The 16,601-nt window shown below is 49.4% G+C and overlaps 1 protein-coding gene across 7 annotated transcripts in view; it reads left to right on the forward strand.

The window, feature by feature from the left end:
- The window catches only part of WWP2 (WW domain containing E3 ubiquitin protein ligase 2), a 150,361-nt gene that overhangs the window by 131,281 nt on the left and 2,479 nt on the right, over window positions 1-16,601 (forward strand). For all 7 annotated transcript variants that reach the window (XM_077132883.1, XM_077132877.1, XM_077132879.1 and 4 more), the window contains 11 exons: window positions 615-789; window positions 6,573-6,627; window positions 9,533-9,614; window positions 10,159-10,287; window positions 10,716-10,791; window positions 11,110-11,181; window positions 11,457-11,545; window positions 13,403-13,562; window positions 15,057-15,190; window positions 15,511-15,651; window positions 16,371-16,491. In XM_077132883.1, coding sequence (XP_076988998.1) covers window positions 615-789; window positions 6,573-6,627; window positions 9,533-9,614; window positions 10,159-10,287; window positions 10,716-10,791; window positions 11,110-11,181; window positions 11,457-11,545; window positions 13,403-13,562; window positions 15,057-15,190; window positions 15,511-15,651; window positions 16,371-16,491 — 1,234 coding nt within the window. The remainder of the gene's footprint in view (window positions 1-614; window positions 790-6,572; window positions 6,628-9,532; window positions 9,615-10,158; window positions 10,288-10,715; window positions 10,792-11,109; window positions 11,182-11,456; window positions 11,546-13,402; window positions 13,563-15,056; window positions 15,191-15,510; window positions 15,652-16,370; window positions 16,492-16,601) is intronic.

Consider the following 16,601-nt stretch of genomic DNA (forward strand, 5'->3'; position numbering starts at 1 on the left):
TCAGGGAAGTTGCTGGCTCATGTAACTCAAGATTCTAGATGTAGGTTCTGGTTTCATGCTTGATCTGACGTTCAGCAGTATCATGACGGGGCTGGCCATTTCCCATTCTATTGCTCTGCAGGGTCCGCAGGGTCCACTTCGTGTGTTTGGGTCGAAGATGGTGGCCAGTGGCCCTCAGACCTGCCTGCTTTCTCAGGCACATCCAGCTAGGAAGAGAGACTATTTTCCCCAGAATTCTTGGCAGAAGTCCTGAGATTCATTCTAATTGGCCCAGGAGAGCTCACATGTCCATTCCTGATCCAGTCAGTGGTTCAGCTCTGGGGTTAGGGGGAGAGTCAGCTTCCCCGGACCACAAAGATCTCCTGAATGGAAATCAGGAGCTAATGGCAAGGAGGGATTGGATGCTGCAGAGACAACCACAAACGTCTGTTAAGCCCCAGAAGCTTCCATAATGGGAACCTGCCTGGCTCTACTTCCCTGGAGCAGCCAACCTGCTGTGCCAGACACCAAACCTTACCATCCTTTGGTCCCTCCTTGCCGGTCATCTTGAGATTTCTCTAGAGTCTGAGAGGTGGTGATGGTCACTGTACTCATTCTGAGCCTAATGTTTCCAGCTGGGAAAAACGTACAGATCCCCGAGGGAGGTTCTACTATGTGGACCACAACACCCGGACCACCACCTGGCAGCGCCCCACAGCCGAGTATGTTCGCAACTATGAGCAGTGGCAGTCGCAGCGGAACCAACTCCAGGGGGCCATGCAGCACTTCAGCCAAAGATTCCTCTACCAGGTGAGAGGGCTGGGCCTTTCCACAAGGGAGAGCACCCTCTTGTCCCTTCAGAATGCGCAGCCTCACAGATCATCTGTTGACCTGCTTGGTGAGCCCGGGTAAAGTCAGTGTTGTTAATGTCAGTGCTTTGACCTTGGCCATTCTACTCATCACAGTGAAATTCCTCAGATTCCAACCTTTCTAACTTAGTGACTCAGGGTTTAGCCTCTTGACATTTAAGGAGTCAAAATGTCTGAATCTGAGCTCAGTTTATTCCCAATCTGGCTTTCTCTTCTGGTCCCTCCATTCAGGTCCATTTACCCTGACTTGAAACCTGAAGGCTGGCTTTGACTTCTCCCATACTTCACCTTTTCAGATCAAAGAAGTCTCCCAAATCCTCCTCTCCCCATTGCTACTACTTTCTGATCTTTATTTTCGGACAGATTCTCAGAAATGGGAAGGACCTTAAAGTTCATCTAGATCAGAGGCCCTCAAACTCTGGCCTGTGAACCACACCAGCTTACCACCAGGTTTTGTAAATAAAGTTTGATTTGGCACTCAGCCACACCCAATCATTTCCCTACTGCCTAAAGCTACCTTTGTGCTATAAGCAGAATTGAATAGTCAAAATAGAGACTGTCTAGCCTATGAAGCCAAAAATATTTACTATCTGGCCCTTGATGGAAAAAAGTTAGTCAACCCCTAGTCTAGGCCACCCTCCTATCTGTTGCTTAATTTTCCTCTGTCCCTCCCATTACAATTGTCAGGGCTACGTCTGAACAGTTCTTTCTGCTTGCAGTCTCTTACTCCAGTCTGCCTGTATCCACTGGAGTAATCTTCAAGCCTCATTGTCATGACATCAGTTTACTGGCTCAGAGTCTTCTGTAGGCATTACCTACAGCATAATATTTCAGTTTCCTAGTCCAGAAATCAAGGTATTCTGGTCCCAAAGTACCTGCCTACCTTTGCCCACACTGTGTCAGTTTGAGAACCCTCCTAGCCCCATCTTCCTGGAGCCTCCATCTCATTAGAGCCTCCACCAGTGACCTGGAGGTGGGGGGTGGGGGGACTCCAGCCACACAGCTTCTTTGACTGGGTGGGGTGGGACTCCCAATTTGGAACTCAGATCACATTTTCTCAGCACACCCTAAAAGTGAACATTAGGAGCTGCAGGACTTTTTGAGCTGAACTGTGAATTTAAATGACCATATATAACATTGCTTCTATTTGAAATGAACTTTAACCCTATAACCCATTTCTAAATGGATGCTACTCTAATTAGATGCTCAGAAAATCTTTAATTCTAATTCATTAATAGCATCTCCTATCAGCTTTACCTCTACCTGCATCTCTTTCTCTGCCTACCTAAAGCTGTATCTCTTGCCACAGGCATTAGCATCTCCCTTGGATAACTTGTTCCTTCTTCTGTCTCTGGGGCTGATGGCAGAGTGGAAAGTATGGTGTCTGTCATGTTAAGTTACCCCCAAGGTCAACTGTGATCCCCTTCTATGACCCATGACCTTATGGTCTCACCTGTGCTGTACTGTGTATGTCCTTGACCCCAGCTCCCCACTCCCGGCTCCTTCCACAGTTGCCTGGCATTCTGTTCTGGCTTGTTTCCAAATTGGATGATCATTCTCTGCATTTCAGAGATTATTCCTCTTTTTTGAGCTAAGCCCCAAGGACTTTGTCTACCATTTTCTTGGCTGGTTGTGGTTGTGAAACTGGCAAGGTCTTGGCATCTTTCTTCTTTGACCTGGCCTTTGACTTAGAGGCAAGGATCCATTTTAGGAGTTTTACATCGTCCACGTTTACCCTACTTTTAATTTTTTTTTTAAGTCATTAAAGGAGGAATCTTTTTTAACTCCCTACGGTGCCCAGCTAAGTTGACCAGGATGTTTGGTGTGCAAAAGGGAAGATCTGAGCATTGCGAAACTCAGTGTCCACTTGGTCTTTTTGGAGCATTCATTCCTCTTGCCTGTCTTTTTCATTTAGCAACTTCATTCCTGCTCAGCAGAAATAGAATTTTGACTCGGAGGGTCCCAAGAAGAAAAAATTAAATGCTAAAAAATATTTCTTTTTGTAATACTTTAGTCTAGAATACTAGTTTAAAGTACTCTAAAATGGTTTCCTCAGCTCGGCAGGGGATTTAGAAAGATTCTGGATGGAAGTGATGGTTACCTTTCTCTGTGAAACAAGACTCATATTGAAAAATGTGGTAGGAATCTTTTTTTGGTCAGCTTTCAATGTGTCTCTGTTGATTTTCCTCCCTCCCTGGATTTGGTTTTTCCTCCTTGTTTGCTATGGTGCCATGTCCTGGTTACAAGTAAGAAGGGTTGCTTTCATATAGTTATTTTGAGGTTTGGCTTTGGCCCAGGGTTTGACTGGGAAGACTTAAGAGCTGATACTATAGTAGCAGTTTCCCCTCCTCCTCCTCCTCTCTGTGGGTTTACACTGAGACCTTGTTCTTCTTCTCTGCCCTGCAGAGAACATGAAATAGAATTCAAAATGGAAATCAAGGGAATCCCAGATTATAGTCTCTCCCACAACCCCTTCCTGCCTTCCTGGTTTCTGCCTCACTGCATACCTCTTCCAGTTTCTCTGAGCTCTTGTCTCCTTTCCTAACTCCCCAAAGTGCCTTTGTTGCTATTGATGATCATGTACTTTTTTGTACCCTTGCAGTTTCACTTTTTCCCCTGTTGTGTAATTTTGGTGTGGGTGAGGATGCTTGGCACAATCGTGAGTTTTGTACTATTGAGAGAGGACCCATAGCACAGCTAAATGTTTCTGGGACACCTCCTTCTCCCCTAATGACAAAAGGAGGTAGCCAGTGTCTGTAGTATTGAGACTAATCATTTTGTGACTCCTAATTTGTGGAATCCAAATTGCACTATCTGGAAACAGGCAACTTGTCTGAAAGCACCTTGGGTTGAATTCTCAAGCATCTGGGTCTTGTTCTACATCCATTGTGCATCCTGGAAACAACCACCACAAGCCTTCCTTCCACACCTTAATGCCCTTCTCAGAGCCTTTCTTGGCCCCAGCTGTATTTGCTGGACATTCTTTATTTCTGAGTTTGTATCTTAAAATATTGCTGGAATTTTGTGCCTTGTCCCCCAGGGACTTGAACTCATGTGAGCTCTCTTGCTCATGGGCTGCACCTCACATCTCCCAAGCCAGGGACCATTACCAGGGAACATGATTCAATAGTGTTCCTTTCTGTTTCTAGAAATAAAGGAAATGGGCTCGTCTCTCTGAACCACCTACATGTCCAAGGATGTCTCTTCTGACTGTCACCCTCCCACCCCCCTTTCTCTATACTTTTCAGTCTGTGCTCATGTCTCTTTGGGAGCTCTCTTTTTAGGGAGAAGTGTGGCAGGAGAGAAGGGGTAGTTGGTTGGTTCATTAGTGGTATGAGGTTTTGGTTTTTCTGGCCATAATGTGTAGCTCTTATTTTCTTGTTTCTGATTGCTACTGTTCACTTCTTTCCTTTGGACTTCTTTTCTTATTTTTCAAACAGTATTAGGTACATTGGAGAAGAAATACCCAAAATACAGTCAAGTGCTTGGCTTTAACTCTTAAAAAGTAAAATCATCGTGAGTCTCAATTTTCATTGATTCTGATTCCACATGCTTGCGTTTATCAATCTCTGGTCTCGTTTTCCCAACTTCTTCCTCTTAGGTTTTGGGGGGGCTCTGATAGGTTGAGAATGGGAAGATTCCGAGGAAATTTGTTTTTAACACCTTAATGAAGAATAAGCAAAATTGTGCAAAGTTTAGGCTATAGAAAAGGCAAGGATTAAAATGATGGATGAGTATTTTTCCTAGTTCCATGCTGGCTATAGAGAACTCCTGGTGTGTTGATTTGTAGATATAAGCAAAAGATGCCTGTAAGCATACCAACGCCTTCAAGTTCATAGCTAATTTGCTATCGAAGCTCCTGAATGCTTTATAGGGAGATTATTTACTCATTCTGGAAAAAGATCTAAAGTGGCAACAATTTTGTACCAAATGCTTCTTTTAATTCCTTAAAATGTCCTTTTCTGTAGTTCTTCATATTTGCACGGACAGTGCTATAGCTGTGTATCTACCAACTGCATTCTGTTTTGTTTCGTTATCTGAAATATATGTTTTCACATGTTAGTTACTTTTCTTCTGTTGCTGAATGTTTTTATAGCCACCGTTCTTATGTATTAACTATGGAACAAAGTTGGAGGAACTTGGGTATTAGGAGATGCCCCCAGACACACCCAAATGACTTCTGTGAATTTTTGAGATTTATTTCAGTAACAGTCAGACAAATCTGAACCAAAGCATGAGATTTTAAGGATATCCCTGGAGGTTGGTCATAGGTGCTCTATATCAAGGGCAGCCCCACTTTGCCCCCACCTTCATGCAGTTTTGCTCAGTGTGAGTAGGAGGTCTTTTGCTGAAAGAGGGCTCTGTCCCATTAAGGAACCTATGGTTTCAAAACTTAAACCTCTTTGTTGGAACTTGCTTGGAAGAGGAGCCTGTGTTGCCACCTTGGAAAGAAAGTTTCTCTGTCCTTTCAGCTGGGGGTGGAGGGAGGGCTGTGAAAAGGGGTTCGATGGCAGTTGAGGTCTACCAATGTTTTCTCAAGCTGAGACTGAGCTCCATTCATCCTTCTGCCTGCGTGGGGCTCCGTTGCCCCTAGCTGGGGCCAGCCAGGCAGCCTGAAGTCTGCTTTGAGAACTTGATCCTCTAATATAACGATTAAATTTTAGTAAGTGAAGTCAAAACGTGAAAGAAAAAATGAGAGAAAGAAAAGAAAAGAAAGGAAAAAGAAAAAGGCGTTTTATTTAACTATGAAAAGTTTTTGTCAGCACCCCCCTTCCCCCCAGGATATGAGAACTCTCAGTCTGCTGCAGCCCTTCCCCAGGGACCCCATAGCAGAATCAGGCAAAGGGAGGGGGCGGTTCTAATGTCAACAGTGACCCTGGGATCCTGGAGCCGGTTCCCCCTTCTTTCTCCTACCTCCCGGCTCTCTTGCCACCCTGCCCCCTGCCGCCCCTGCTGCAGTCAGGCAGACCTGGAACACTGAGCAACTCCAGGTTCAGACCCGGGAGGAATAAAGGTGCTTTGTGAATGGGGAAGGAAAACACCTCCTGGGGGGAGGTGAGGGGCTCAGGAGAGAGGCCCGTGGGCGAGGGGCCTGAATGTCCCTTCAGTCTGGGTCCCTGCCGCCCGCTGCCGGCCGCGCGAGCTCCCTCACCGCTCCCGGAGGCGGGAGGTGGGGGCTGTAAGCCGAGGTGGAGGGAGGAGGGCCCCGGCCCCGGCCAGGAAGCCCTGGGCGTGGGCAGGGCTTGTGGGAATGATTTCATTGGAAAGGCCTGCGATATTTTTTCCCCTCCCGTGTGTGGTTCTTGGAGAAAGTTGGAGGTGGTGGTGATTTCAGTCTCCTTGGCCACCGCGGGCAGAAGCTAAGCAGAGACCCTCGGCTGAGCCTGCTGGGAAGCCCGGCTCCCGAGCCCTCCTGCAATGCCTGGGCCCGGCTCCCTGTCTGCGCCACCCTGGCCACCCTCACCCGTGCACCCCTTCCTCCCCTTTCCAAAACCTGTTCGGACTCTCAGTGTGCAGGGATCTTTGTTTTTTTTTTTTGCATTTTTTTTAAAGACTTTTAAGAGGAGCAGAGGCCACCTGAGGTCCCATTGTATCCTCTATTGAGGGTTAAAATGTAGAAGTGAGTCGTAGGCATTTTTGTTTTCATTTATTGATTTATTTTTAACCAGCAGCATTTTTGTTTTCATTTGGTAACCTCTGTGTTCTGCTGTTTCTTGTGTCTAGTCTTCGAGCTCTTCGACGGACCATGATCCCCTGGGCCCCCTCCCTCCCGGCTGGGGTAAGTGCCGCGCTCCGCTTCTGTGCCCTCCACTCTCTGCCGAGCTGCCCTCCTCTCCTATGCGTCTTCCTCGTTCCTGTCGCGCGGTTTCCCATTTTGCTAGCTCTGGCACAGTCTCTCTGGTGATACCCAGACAGAGCAATTACTGGTGTGAGCTGGAAGGTTGGCAAAGGACTTGAGCTCTGCCACGCTGCTGTGGCACTCCCTGCCATAGCTAAAGGAGCACGACCCTGCGGAAGAACCCCCGAGTAGCTGCAGGACTGTGGAGCTTGGTGTCTGAGTTTAAAGGTGTCTACCCAAGAAACCATCCTAATGCTAAGACATTTTGATGCCTGATTCCCAAATGGATCTGTTTCAGGTCTGGGGCTGTGAGATCAGAGGGAGCCACCTTCACAAACTTTTCTTTGCAGCTGAGCTATCAGAGGACTTCAGCCAAATTAGTGGAAGCCACCTTTTAATTTGGGGGCTGGCTGTGAAAGAGGCCAAAGGGAAGCAGAGAAGAGAGTTACGAGCACCAGGTGGCAACTGAGAAAGTGCTTCATGGCTAGCTGATAATGCTATGCTGGTGGTTAAACTGGTTTCTTCTCCTGGCTGTTCGTAGCTTAGCTGTCTCTTCCGTATTCCCTGTCCTTAGTGTGATTTACTAATAATGAGTGAGGGGGATGCACACCCCTGGCTTGGGAGAGAGACCATACATACGTGGAGGAATACTCATCGTATTGAATAGGCATCTGCAGTGCTTTTGGCAGCCAGAAGACACTGTGCCCAGGACTGGAGACGCAGAGTTAGTCTCTGGCTCTGTAGAGGCCAGTCATGTAGCCCAGCCAAGTGAGTTTACTTCTGTACTAGTTTTGCTAAATGACAGTCACCAAAAAAAGAGCTGCTATAGAGACTCAAAAACAGCTCCCAGGTGCTAAGCGTGAAAATATTTTTAGATGGGAGAAGGAGCCACAGCAGAGTCACCGCTGTTGATCAGGAAATGATCCGGAAAACCCATGAGACTGTACTAGTGCAGAACCTTCCTCACCACAAATGCGCTGGGCTTTGTGTTGGCTTCCCCAGGGCTGTGTCCGTGGCCACTTCTCCGGGGACACTTAAGAATGAACAGAAAGAGCAGTAAAGCCAAAAGCAGATTACATTTATCGTGAGCCTGCTGGTGCGTCTGCCTGCATCCCCCTGTCCTTAGCTCCTGGATCCCTTTCTGCAGCTCCAGGAGAGACCCTGCGGTGCATTCCCCTGCCCTGGCCAGGAGCCAGCATGCCTCAGGCATAGATCCACTCCTGCTGCTCGGCAGCCATAATCCTGGACATGTGGCTCAGTTCTCACCTCTCTTTCCTCCTAAAATGAGGTTGGACTAGATGCTCATTTAAGGGCTGTTCCAGTGCCCAGACAATGAAATTGTGTGCAGCAGCGCAGACCCAGTGAGCTGCTAGAGGCCCCCACACTGCAGGCAGTGCCAACAATGAGGATACAGGCCTCAGGTCCACTGACCAGAACCTGCACCCCCACGGTTAGCTTTGGCTTTGGCCCTTGGCAGAGCAGCGAGAAGGGTCTGGTTCAAAGCAAGTTTCTGGGCTGGGAGTGGCCCCTTTCCTCCCATCTGAAAACTCTTGGAAGGTCTTCCTTCTGTGAGACGTCACATAAGCTGTTTTAGGGTGGTTGTGGCTCTGTAACAATTCTAGGCACCTTCTTTTCTTTCTTTCTCTTTGTCTTTTAACATTTTCAGTCAAGTTCTGGCTACAGGGAAGATAGAGTCAAACCTTGGGTTGATAGCAGGAGCCTTGCATCCTAGTTTTTGAGAAGGAGGGAGTTGGTCTCCCCAGTTTTGCTCCTTTTTCAGCCTCTGGTTTCCCAGTAGCTTCTGGAACAGATCACTTTTATTTCTTTAATTTTACCCTGTCATTGTGAAAGAGGGAGCGTCATTAGCGTCATTTGTACTCGGGTCAGAAACAGATTTGATGGCTCAGAAACTTTCTGGGAAAGGTGACCCCTTTTGGGTTTGGAGGCTTGCCTGTAGCTTTGTCTCCTGTCCGTCTGGAGCTGGTGGTTCACTCTTTCAATCCTCTTAGGGTCCAGAATCACCAGCTAGAGTTGGGCTCTGCACCTGGAGCCCAGACTTAATCCCATGGGGACCCCCGAGCCATCGTTAGTGACCCAGCCAAGGGCAAAAGGATAAAGTCTGTCTAGAGGAAAGAAAAAGTATGTTTATGCTCCTCCCCTCCCCCATCCAGACACTGCCCTGTCTCCACAGAACATACTTAGGTGTTAGAACCAGATGGGCATTGTACGTGTCCACAGCCCCAGCAATTTATTTGCACACGTGCCCCATAGAGGTTTTGCTGGGATGGGTGAGTTTTCTAACAAAACTTAGCTTTTAAGCAGGAAAAAAGAGCTACTGGGAGGGTACATGGACCCTGAGGCAGCGATCAGAGAGGTGTGAGGGCAAAGGCAGTAACCTGCATGCTGATTCGGCTTTACTGGGCAGTGGATAGAGTGGTCGCAAGGGCAGATCTGCTGTGACAGGCTGGGCTGGGGATGGGGTTGAAGGGAGGCTGGCTGTGCTTCCATTTTGTGCGCAGCTGGATGCAATTACCTCTTTGGTTTCAGCCTGGCTGCTCCCCCTCCGTGTTGCCACACCACCGCACTTCCCTCCAACAAATGAACCACCAAAGATGATACATGTTCTCACGTTGAAAATGTATATATTATCCTTCCCAGCAGAGAAAGATTCCCTTTGTCCTTCTTGTCCAGTGACAGATGTTACAGAGCCAGGCTTTTGCTGGTTAATCTTCTCGAATTGAGAAATTCTGACCCAGCATCTAGGAGGTGGAAGACAGAGGGAAAAGGACATGTGCTAGAAATGTTTCCACCTGATTATTCACTTTTGTATCTTCTCTCCGGGCAGAGAAGAGACAGGACAATGGCCGGGTGTATTACGTGAACCATAATACCCGCACCACACAGTGGGAGGACCCTCGGACCCAGGGGTAAGGACTCGGTCTGGGAGGAGGGCTGGGGGCCTCTGTGTGCTGCTCTGGCACTGGGTGAGCTGCTGTGTGCTGCATTTGTTAAGGGGCCTTCAGCCATCCACAAGTGCCTTGAGACCCTCATGATGTAGGCTTGGCCTCAGTGAGAGCTTGACCACTGTTCCTTAAATTGACCTTCCTGATGGATGAAGGGCCCTGGCCGGCAGATTTTGCTGATTTCTGGACTAACTGTGCAGGCTGTTCATGATTTGATTCTAAAATGGTGGAGGGCCCCTCTCTCCCCAAGAAGCTGATCTGGGATACTTGGCATGTCAAGGTTGCCAGTGGCCACACAGGCTGGTGCCATTGCCCAAGGCTGGTTCTTTGGCCTTGGAATCATAAATGGCCTCGCTCTGCTGCAGAAACGCCTTCGTGACCTGGGCGCTGCCACCTTGAGGGCTCTGCAGTGCTTGGGTAGAAGTGGCACTCCTAGCACCCTGGCCTCCTGTGCCTTGAGGTCCAGGAGGTGAGGTTGGCCTTTACCTCCTCTCTTCTATGTTTCCAGGATGATCCAGGAAACAGCTCTGCCTCCAGGGTGGGAGATGAAATATACCAGCGAGGGGGTACGGTACTTTGTAGACCACAATACCCGCACCACCACCTTTAAGGATCCTCGCCCGGGGTTTGAGTCTGGGTAAGGATTTTCACAGGGGACATCCCTGTCTGTCAGCATGGGCTTCGCTTACCCCCGTAGAGCAGGGGGGCAGGCTGTGGTGTGGGAGGGAGGGGGCTGCCCGTGAATGTGGGCTGCTGCTCTTTACTGCCCTCCAGTGGCCTATTTTGAGGTCTCATTAAAGGAGATGGTGGGGAAGGGGCTATCCTATTTATTTAGAATAACACTACTGGTATTCCTCTCAAAGCAAGAGGTCTGGCTTTATTTCTAGGTTTTTTTTTCAACCTTCAAAACTGCACAGTGTCTTAATGACAGTTACTTCCTTTCTTCGATGCCTTCCTTTACTCATCTTTAAATTAACATAGCATCAGCTTTCCTGAGGGCTAACCAAGACAGATTGCTAATTTTTAAGAAATCACATGGATTCCAGAATATCTTTGTTTTCCCAGGGCAAAGCAAGGTTCCCCCGGTGCCTATGACAGAAGTTTTCGGTGGAAGTATCACCAGTTCCGTTTCCTCTGCCATGTGAGTTCTAGGGCCGGGACCTCCTGTGGCAGTTGGGGTTTTGTAATTATTTCGGCATGACTTCCCAGCAGGGTGCCGTATGTCTGTGTCTTCGGGCAGGGCAAGTCAGTGGTCTAGCCCTCAGCTGTTTTCTGAGGCTGTCTGGGTCTGCTTTAATACAAGGCAGGATGCCTGGAAGCCAGCTTCCATTTCTACTGGACCCACTTCTCCCCCTACAGGCCCAGGGGGGATGGGGATGCTTCTTCCTACAGACAGGAGGCAGATTGTAGAGCTATCACTTAAGGCTCTGCTTTGATTTTATTTGTGTGTTCTTTTTAGTCAAATGCCCTTCCCAGCCACGTGAAGATCAGTGTTTCCAGGCAGACGCTTTTTGAGGATTCTTTCCAGCAGGTGAGATAATAATAATAATGGCAGGCAAATGCCCTCCTCCAGCCACCCATCTTCTGCCACATGGCCTGTTAAGTCACACTGAAGGGTTTCTAAGGCATGGATCTTGGTGACCAGTGTCTGCTGGGAAGCAGGCCTTGGGGTCTCAAGAGACCCAAGAATCCCCTGCCCATCCACACTCATCCGTGGGACAGGATGGGACGGGATGGGACAGGATGGGACGGGATGGGACATGGACAGGAACGTGGCAGGCTGGCCATGACTCTTTGTCTTCCCAGATCATGAACATGAAACCCTATGACCTGCGCCGCCGGCTCTACATCATCATGCGTGGTGAGGAGGGCCTGGACTATGGAGGCATCGCCAGGTGAGCCCAGGTGTCCCCAGAAGGTTGTGTGACACTCATGTCCCCAGGCCATGGGCCCGTGGTCAGAGAGCTGCCGCCTCCTTGCTCAGGTTCATTCCCAAAGCCCTCACACTGCCCCTGCACCGTAAGGAATAGCCACTGGGTGACATTCAAAATACTTAACAATCTGTGTGGTCAATCAGAATGACTAGGGTTCTCAGGTCTCCTGGTGGGGATGATGGGGAGGTTGGGGGTTCCGGGGCAGGAGCATGGGACAAGGGCGGTTTTACCCATCAGTGTGTAATTATTTCTGTACTTTTAACAACCAGTTGGGTTTCAGTCTGTGTGGCTGTCCACTGACATTGATCTTAGCTCTCTCCCCTTCATGGGGCACGAGAAGTCAGGGTGTGTCAGTGTGTATCTGACGTGTATAAATTGTGTTACGATCTAAAGGGCTTTGATAAGTACTAGACTGCATGTCATGTACATGGGATCAGTAAAATTAAACGATGAATGTATCCAGAAAAAGAACCCAAAAGCATTGTCTTGCCCTCACCTCCGTCCACCTATATAAGCAAACAGACCCTGGAAAAATGTTGCCTTGGATGGTGGGGCAGAAGGGCCTGGCAGCGAGAAGGAGCATTTTGGCCCTCGATGCCCTCTCCGTCTGCTGACTGTTCGTGGTGTGGGGATTCTTCTTGCTTGGTGTTGGGTCAACTTGCTTCTGGTTCTGTCGGCTGGTCGTGTTGTCTACTGTGTTTGCCCCCCGTGGATTGATTGTTCTTTTTTCCGTGGTGACCTTCTCTCCAGGCTCTGTTTGGTGGGCTTCTGGTGTGGCTCCTGCCCTCTGTGTGTGTCTCTCTCTCTGTGTCCTGCCAGTGGTTTTACCCTATGGTAGGTTACGTCATGCTGTTCTACCACAGGGTAGAACCACGGACAGGATACCGGGGCACCCTCTGCATCGAAGGACTCCTCATCTGCTCAGCCACAAACAGCCCAGCAGCCAGGGACTGGCCCGCTGCTGGTTTAGCCCAAGCCTGAAAGGACTCTTAATTCTGACTTGAGGCTTCTACCCAGGGTGCAAGTACATGCTAAGGCACGGGTGTTGGTTCAGATGCATGCATGGAAGTGTGGGAAAGTGTACAGTAATGGCACCTGAGGGGAGGGAGGGCAAAATTCAAGAGGCTTGGGTGTGCAAGGGGAGTAGCTCCCTGTGATGTAGCTGGCGGGAATGAGGTTTATCTTCTGGAGGCCGCATGGATTACAGAAATTTCGTGGGTCAGGAGTTAGGAAAGCGTTACTGTATATTCATGCTACCCACTTGGGTAGGGTGGAAGTAGGGCAACTATAACTCATACAGCACGTTTGCAAGATTTAGAAAAAGATGCCCTTCCTTAAGACACTTCCTTCTGTTGAAAAATGGTCACAATATCCTGATTTTATCAGAAGACAGCTTGACTGCCATTTGCAGGAAAATTATGGTGATCAGTGTGCAAATCTGTGATAAATGCAGTGCCTTTGTGGTGCACAGCCTAAATGAATGGGCATGGTTGCCCAGGGTGCCAGGAGCCCCTTTGCAGTTTGAAGCTCTGGACACTGTGATGTGGCATTGAATATACCCCCTGGGAGCTGACACGCAGGTTTCTCTGAACTTCTTGCGCAGTTGTCCTCCTGCCTTGCCCTACGTCTGATCCCACCTTGCTCACTGACCCTCTGTTAATACACCTTAGCCCAGGTGCCGATCCCTGTGGGGCCCAACTCCCTGGAACACGTGTGTCCAGACTACCTGAGAAACCAGAGGCAGAGGAGAGTCACCTCCTATGCAGGTGTGTGGGGAGAGGGATCTGTTATCCTTGTGCTTTCTCTCTTCCCTCACAGAGAGTGGTTCTTCCTCCTGTCCCATGAAGTGCTCAACCCCATGTACTGTTTATTTGAATATGCTGGGAAGAACAATTACTGCCTGCAGATCAACCCTGCCTCCTCCATCAACCCCGACCACCTCACCTACTTCCGCTTCATTGGCAGATTCATCGCCATGGTATGCCGGGGTCCTGCAGCCCCTACTTCCATCCTCCTCCCCATCCTCTTGCATCTCTTGGTGAGACGTGTAAGGGTGCCAGGGGAACCTGCGCGTCCTCTGACACTTCTGGAAGGGCAGCAGCTGAGGGAGCCAGGCCCTGTGCACCAAGGAGGTGGCACTGGCACAAGCAGCCGCCCCCACGTACTGAAGCCACCCTTCTGAGGACTCAACCTCAAAATACAGAAAGCTAGAGATAATTCTGGGGAAACTATGCTCTCTTGATGGCCACCATGGGAGTGTAGAGAGGATTTTTGCATGCTTGGTTTATGTAGGACTTGCCAAGGGAAAGCCAAGTGTCTGTGGGTCTTGGTATTCACTTGTCATTGTATACCCTGATCAGGATGATGTGGCAAGTGACACCGTAACTAGCCACCCGCTGCTCGTGCCTGGGGAGGGCCACTGTCTGTTCCAAACCCGCGGGTGCAGGTGGGAGCTTTGGTGACTGTCAAACCGAGGCACTCAAACCTTCCAGAAGGGGATTTGGAGACAGCACTAGCTTAGAGCAGCCCTAGGAGACAAATTGGTGCAGGGCAAAGGAGATGGCCATCAGAAGGCGGGCAGATGAGCATAAGGGGAGTTGTAGCATCTGTAGTTTTCTAGCAATAGAAGACTGCGAATCTGAAATGGGGGCTTATGCCGTGTGCCTCAGCATGGAGTGCCTTGGAGCGGGGTGGCCCAGCACTGAAAAGCTTAGCCCCTGGGAGCCCTCATGCTCCTGCTGCCATTTTTAGTAGTTTGAAATGTTTCAGTGCTAACTTCCATTTGTTTTTTCCCTGGACTTCCCAAGTGCTCTGCCCTGCTCCCCTCCAAAGAAGAGCTGAAGGCCCCAAGAGCCTGTGACTTAAATAAATCCCTTCCCATCATCTGGAAGTTCTTGGCCAAAGTGCCAGTCTCAGGAAGTGGGTACATTCTTCCCAGGTCCAGAGACCCGCTGGCCTAGAAGCTGACAGGACAAACCAGTAAAACCCTAGACTATTACTCACCCACTGGCCCGCCAGCTCTCGGCGTCCACGGCGTCTGCATTATTTTTGGCTGCCACTACCTCCCAGCTCTGAAAGCCAGTGAGTCAGGGCTGCCACCTGGAGCTATTTTGAACAAGTGTACTCTATGAGCCTGGGGCAGCTATCTGCTAGACCGGGGAGGGCAGCCTGGCAGACATGCTGGGCAGGCAGTAGGCCCAGCAATGGGTTCCTGAGCAGGCTGGCCCTGTTCCATCCCAGAGCTCTAGAGGGTGGGATGAGTCCACCCCAAGGTCCAATTCAGGACACAGGATGTTGCTTATTTCCCAGACTCTCCCGTTTTTTGGCCCCGAAGTAGCTGGATGCCCAGGTCCTATCAGGCAAGGAAGCCAGGTAGCAGTGGAAAGGTTTTGGTACAGAGCATCTGAGAGCTTGCCTTGGGCAGTGTCCTTGGGAAGGCCAAACCTCTTTTCTGTGTCTTTTCCTACCTCAGGCTCTATACCATGGAAAGTTCATTGACACAGGCTTCACCCTCCCTTTCTACAAGCGGATGCTCAACAAGAGACCAACCCTGAAAGACCTGGAATCCATTGATCCTGAATTCTACAACTCCATAGTCTGGATCAAGTGAGCTCATTTCCTTGCTTAGCACTTGGAGGAGAAGGGGTGGCAGGGGTTCTTTGGTTTGGAATCACATACCCCCAGTGGCCTTTACTTTTCTCTGCTGGGGTGGCCTCTTAGCTCTTATCCAGCATTCAAAAGCACTTGTGCAGATGAGCAGCTTCTAGGTGTCCCCATAGGCAGTTCTGGAATTATTTCCTTACATCAGGAAGTTGTCCCCTGCCATTGATGGGGATTCTAGATCCCCATAGGTACTAAAAGTGAATGAAGGAACAAAATCCAGGGAAGGCCCTTCTAACCTCCCTCTTGGTCTCTCATGCCCCCAGAGAAAACAATCTGGAAGAATGCGGCTTAGAACTGTACTTCATCCAGGACATGGAGATTCTGGGCAAGGTGACAACCCACGAACTGAAGGAAGGTGGTGAGAGCATCCGAGTCACTGAGGAGAACAAGGAGGAGTATATCATGTAAGTCTCAAGTGCTGGAAAGCACAGAGGGCGGGACTGGGGAAAAGGGCAGCAGAGACACTGAAGAAGGTTTCTCACTCTTGTCTCTTGGGAAGCCCCCTTCAGCCAGGTGGCCCATAGGTCACCAGGGACAGCCAGACCTTCCACCTTGTGTCAGCCTTAGACGGCTGCCCACGGCCAGTCATGTGATGATGAGAGTTGGGGGAGCCAGAGCCCACACTTTGTTATTAGCTCCTGGTTGTTCTGAGTCCCCCATCATTTCTCCATGGCAGACTTCAAAGAATTTCTTTGAAAAGGTATACCACTTGGATGTCTCCATTTTTCTCCTAACTGAAAGGATTTCAGTGTTGTGTTTAAATTCACCATGTCACATGTGTACGTGTACAAATTCTCCACGTGTGTCCTTCAGGTCTCTAAGTGTAGCCTTTTAAACATCTCTGAAGTTCAGGCAGTGATGGTGGGAGGAAGAGGAGGAGGAGGAGGAGGAGAAGGAAGAGGAAGTCATAGTGGGTAGTGGTGGTTGGTGGTGGGGATTTTAAAATCTCAAGTATCTCCAGGTTACTGTGAAGTTTTAAAGGCTGAACTTCTCAAACCTTCACAACACTGGGTCTAGGAATGCCAGAAGTTGATTCTATGCTGACTTGTGGCCTCTGAGTGGGGACAGTCCTTCAGGCGGGCAGTGAGCTTGGACTCCACCGACGTCTGGTCTTTGGTTTTAGGCTGCTGACTGACTGGCGTTTCACCCGAGGTGTGGAAGAGCAGACCAAAGCCTTCCTGGATGGCTTCAATGAGGTGGCCCCCCTGGAGTGGTTACGCTACTTCGATGAGAAAGAGCTGGAAGTGAGTATCTAAGGTTATTGGGAGCCTGAGCCCAGTTTCTGGGGTGAACTTGCTCTTTGATAGCCAGAAATTCACCAATAAAATCTCAAACTTGATCAAGAGATGGGGCA

The sequence above is a fragment of the Tamandua tetradactyla genome, chromosome 16 (assembly GCF_023851605.1).
Source record: "Tamandua tetradactyla isolate mTamTet1 chromosome 16, mTamTet1.pri, whole genome shotgun sequence".
In the NCBI taxonomy this organism is placed as follows: Eukaryota; Metazoa; Chordata; class Mammalia; order Pilosa; family Myrmecophagidae; genus Tamandua; species Tamandua tetradactyla.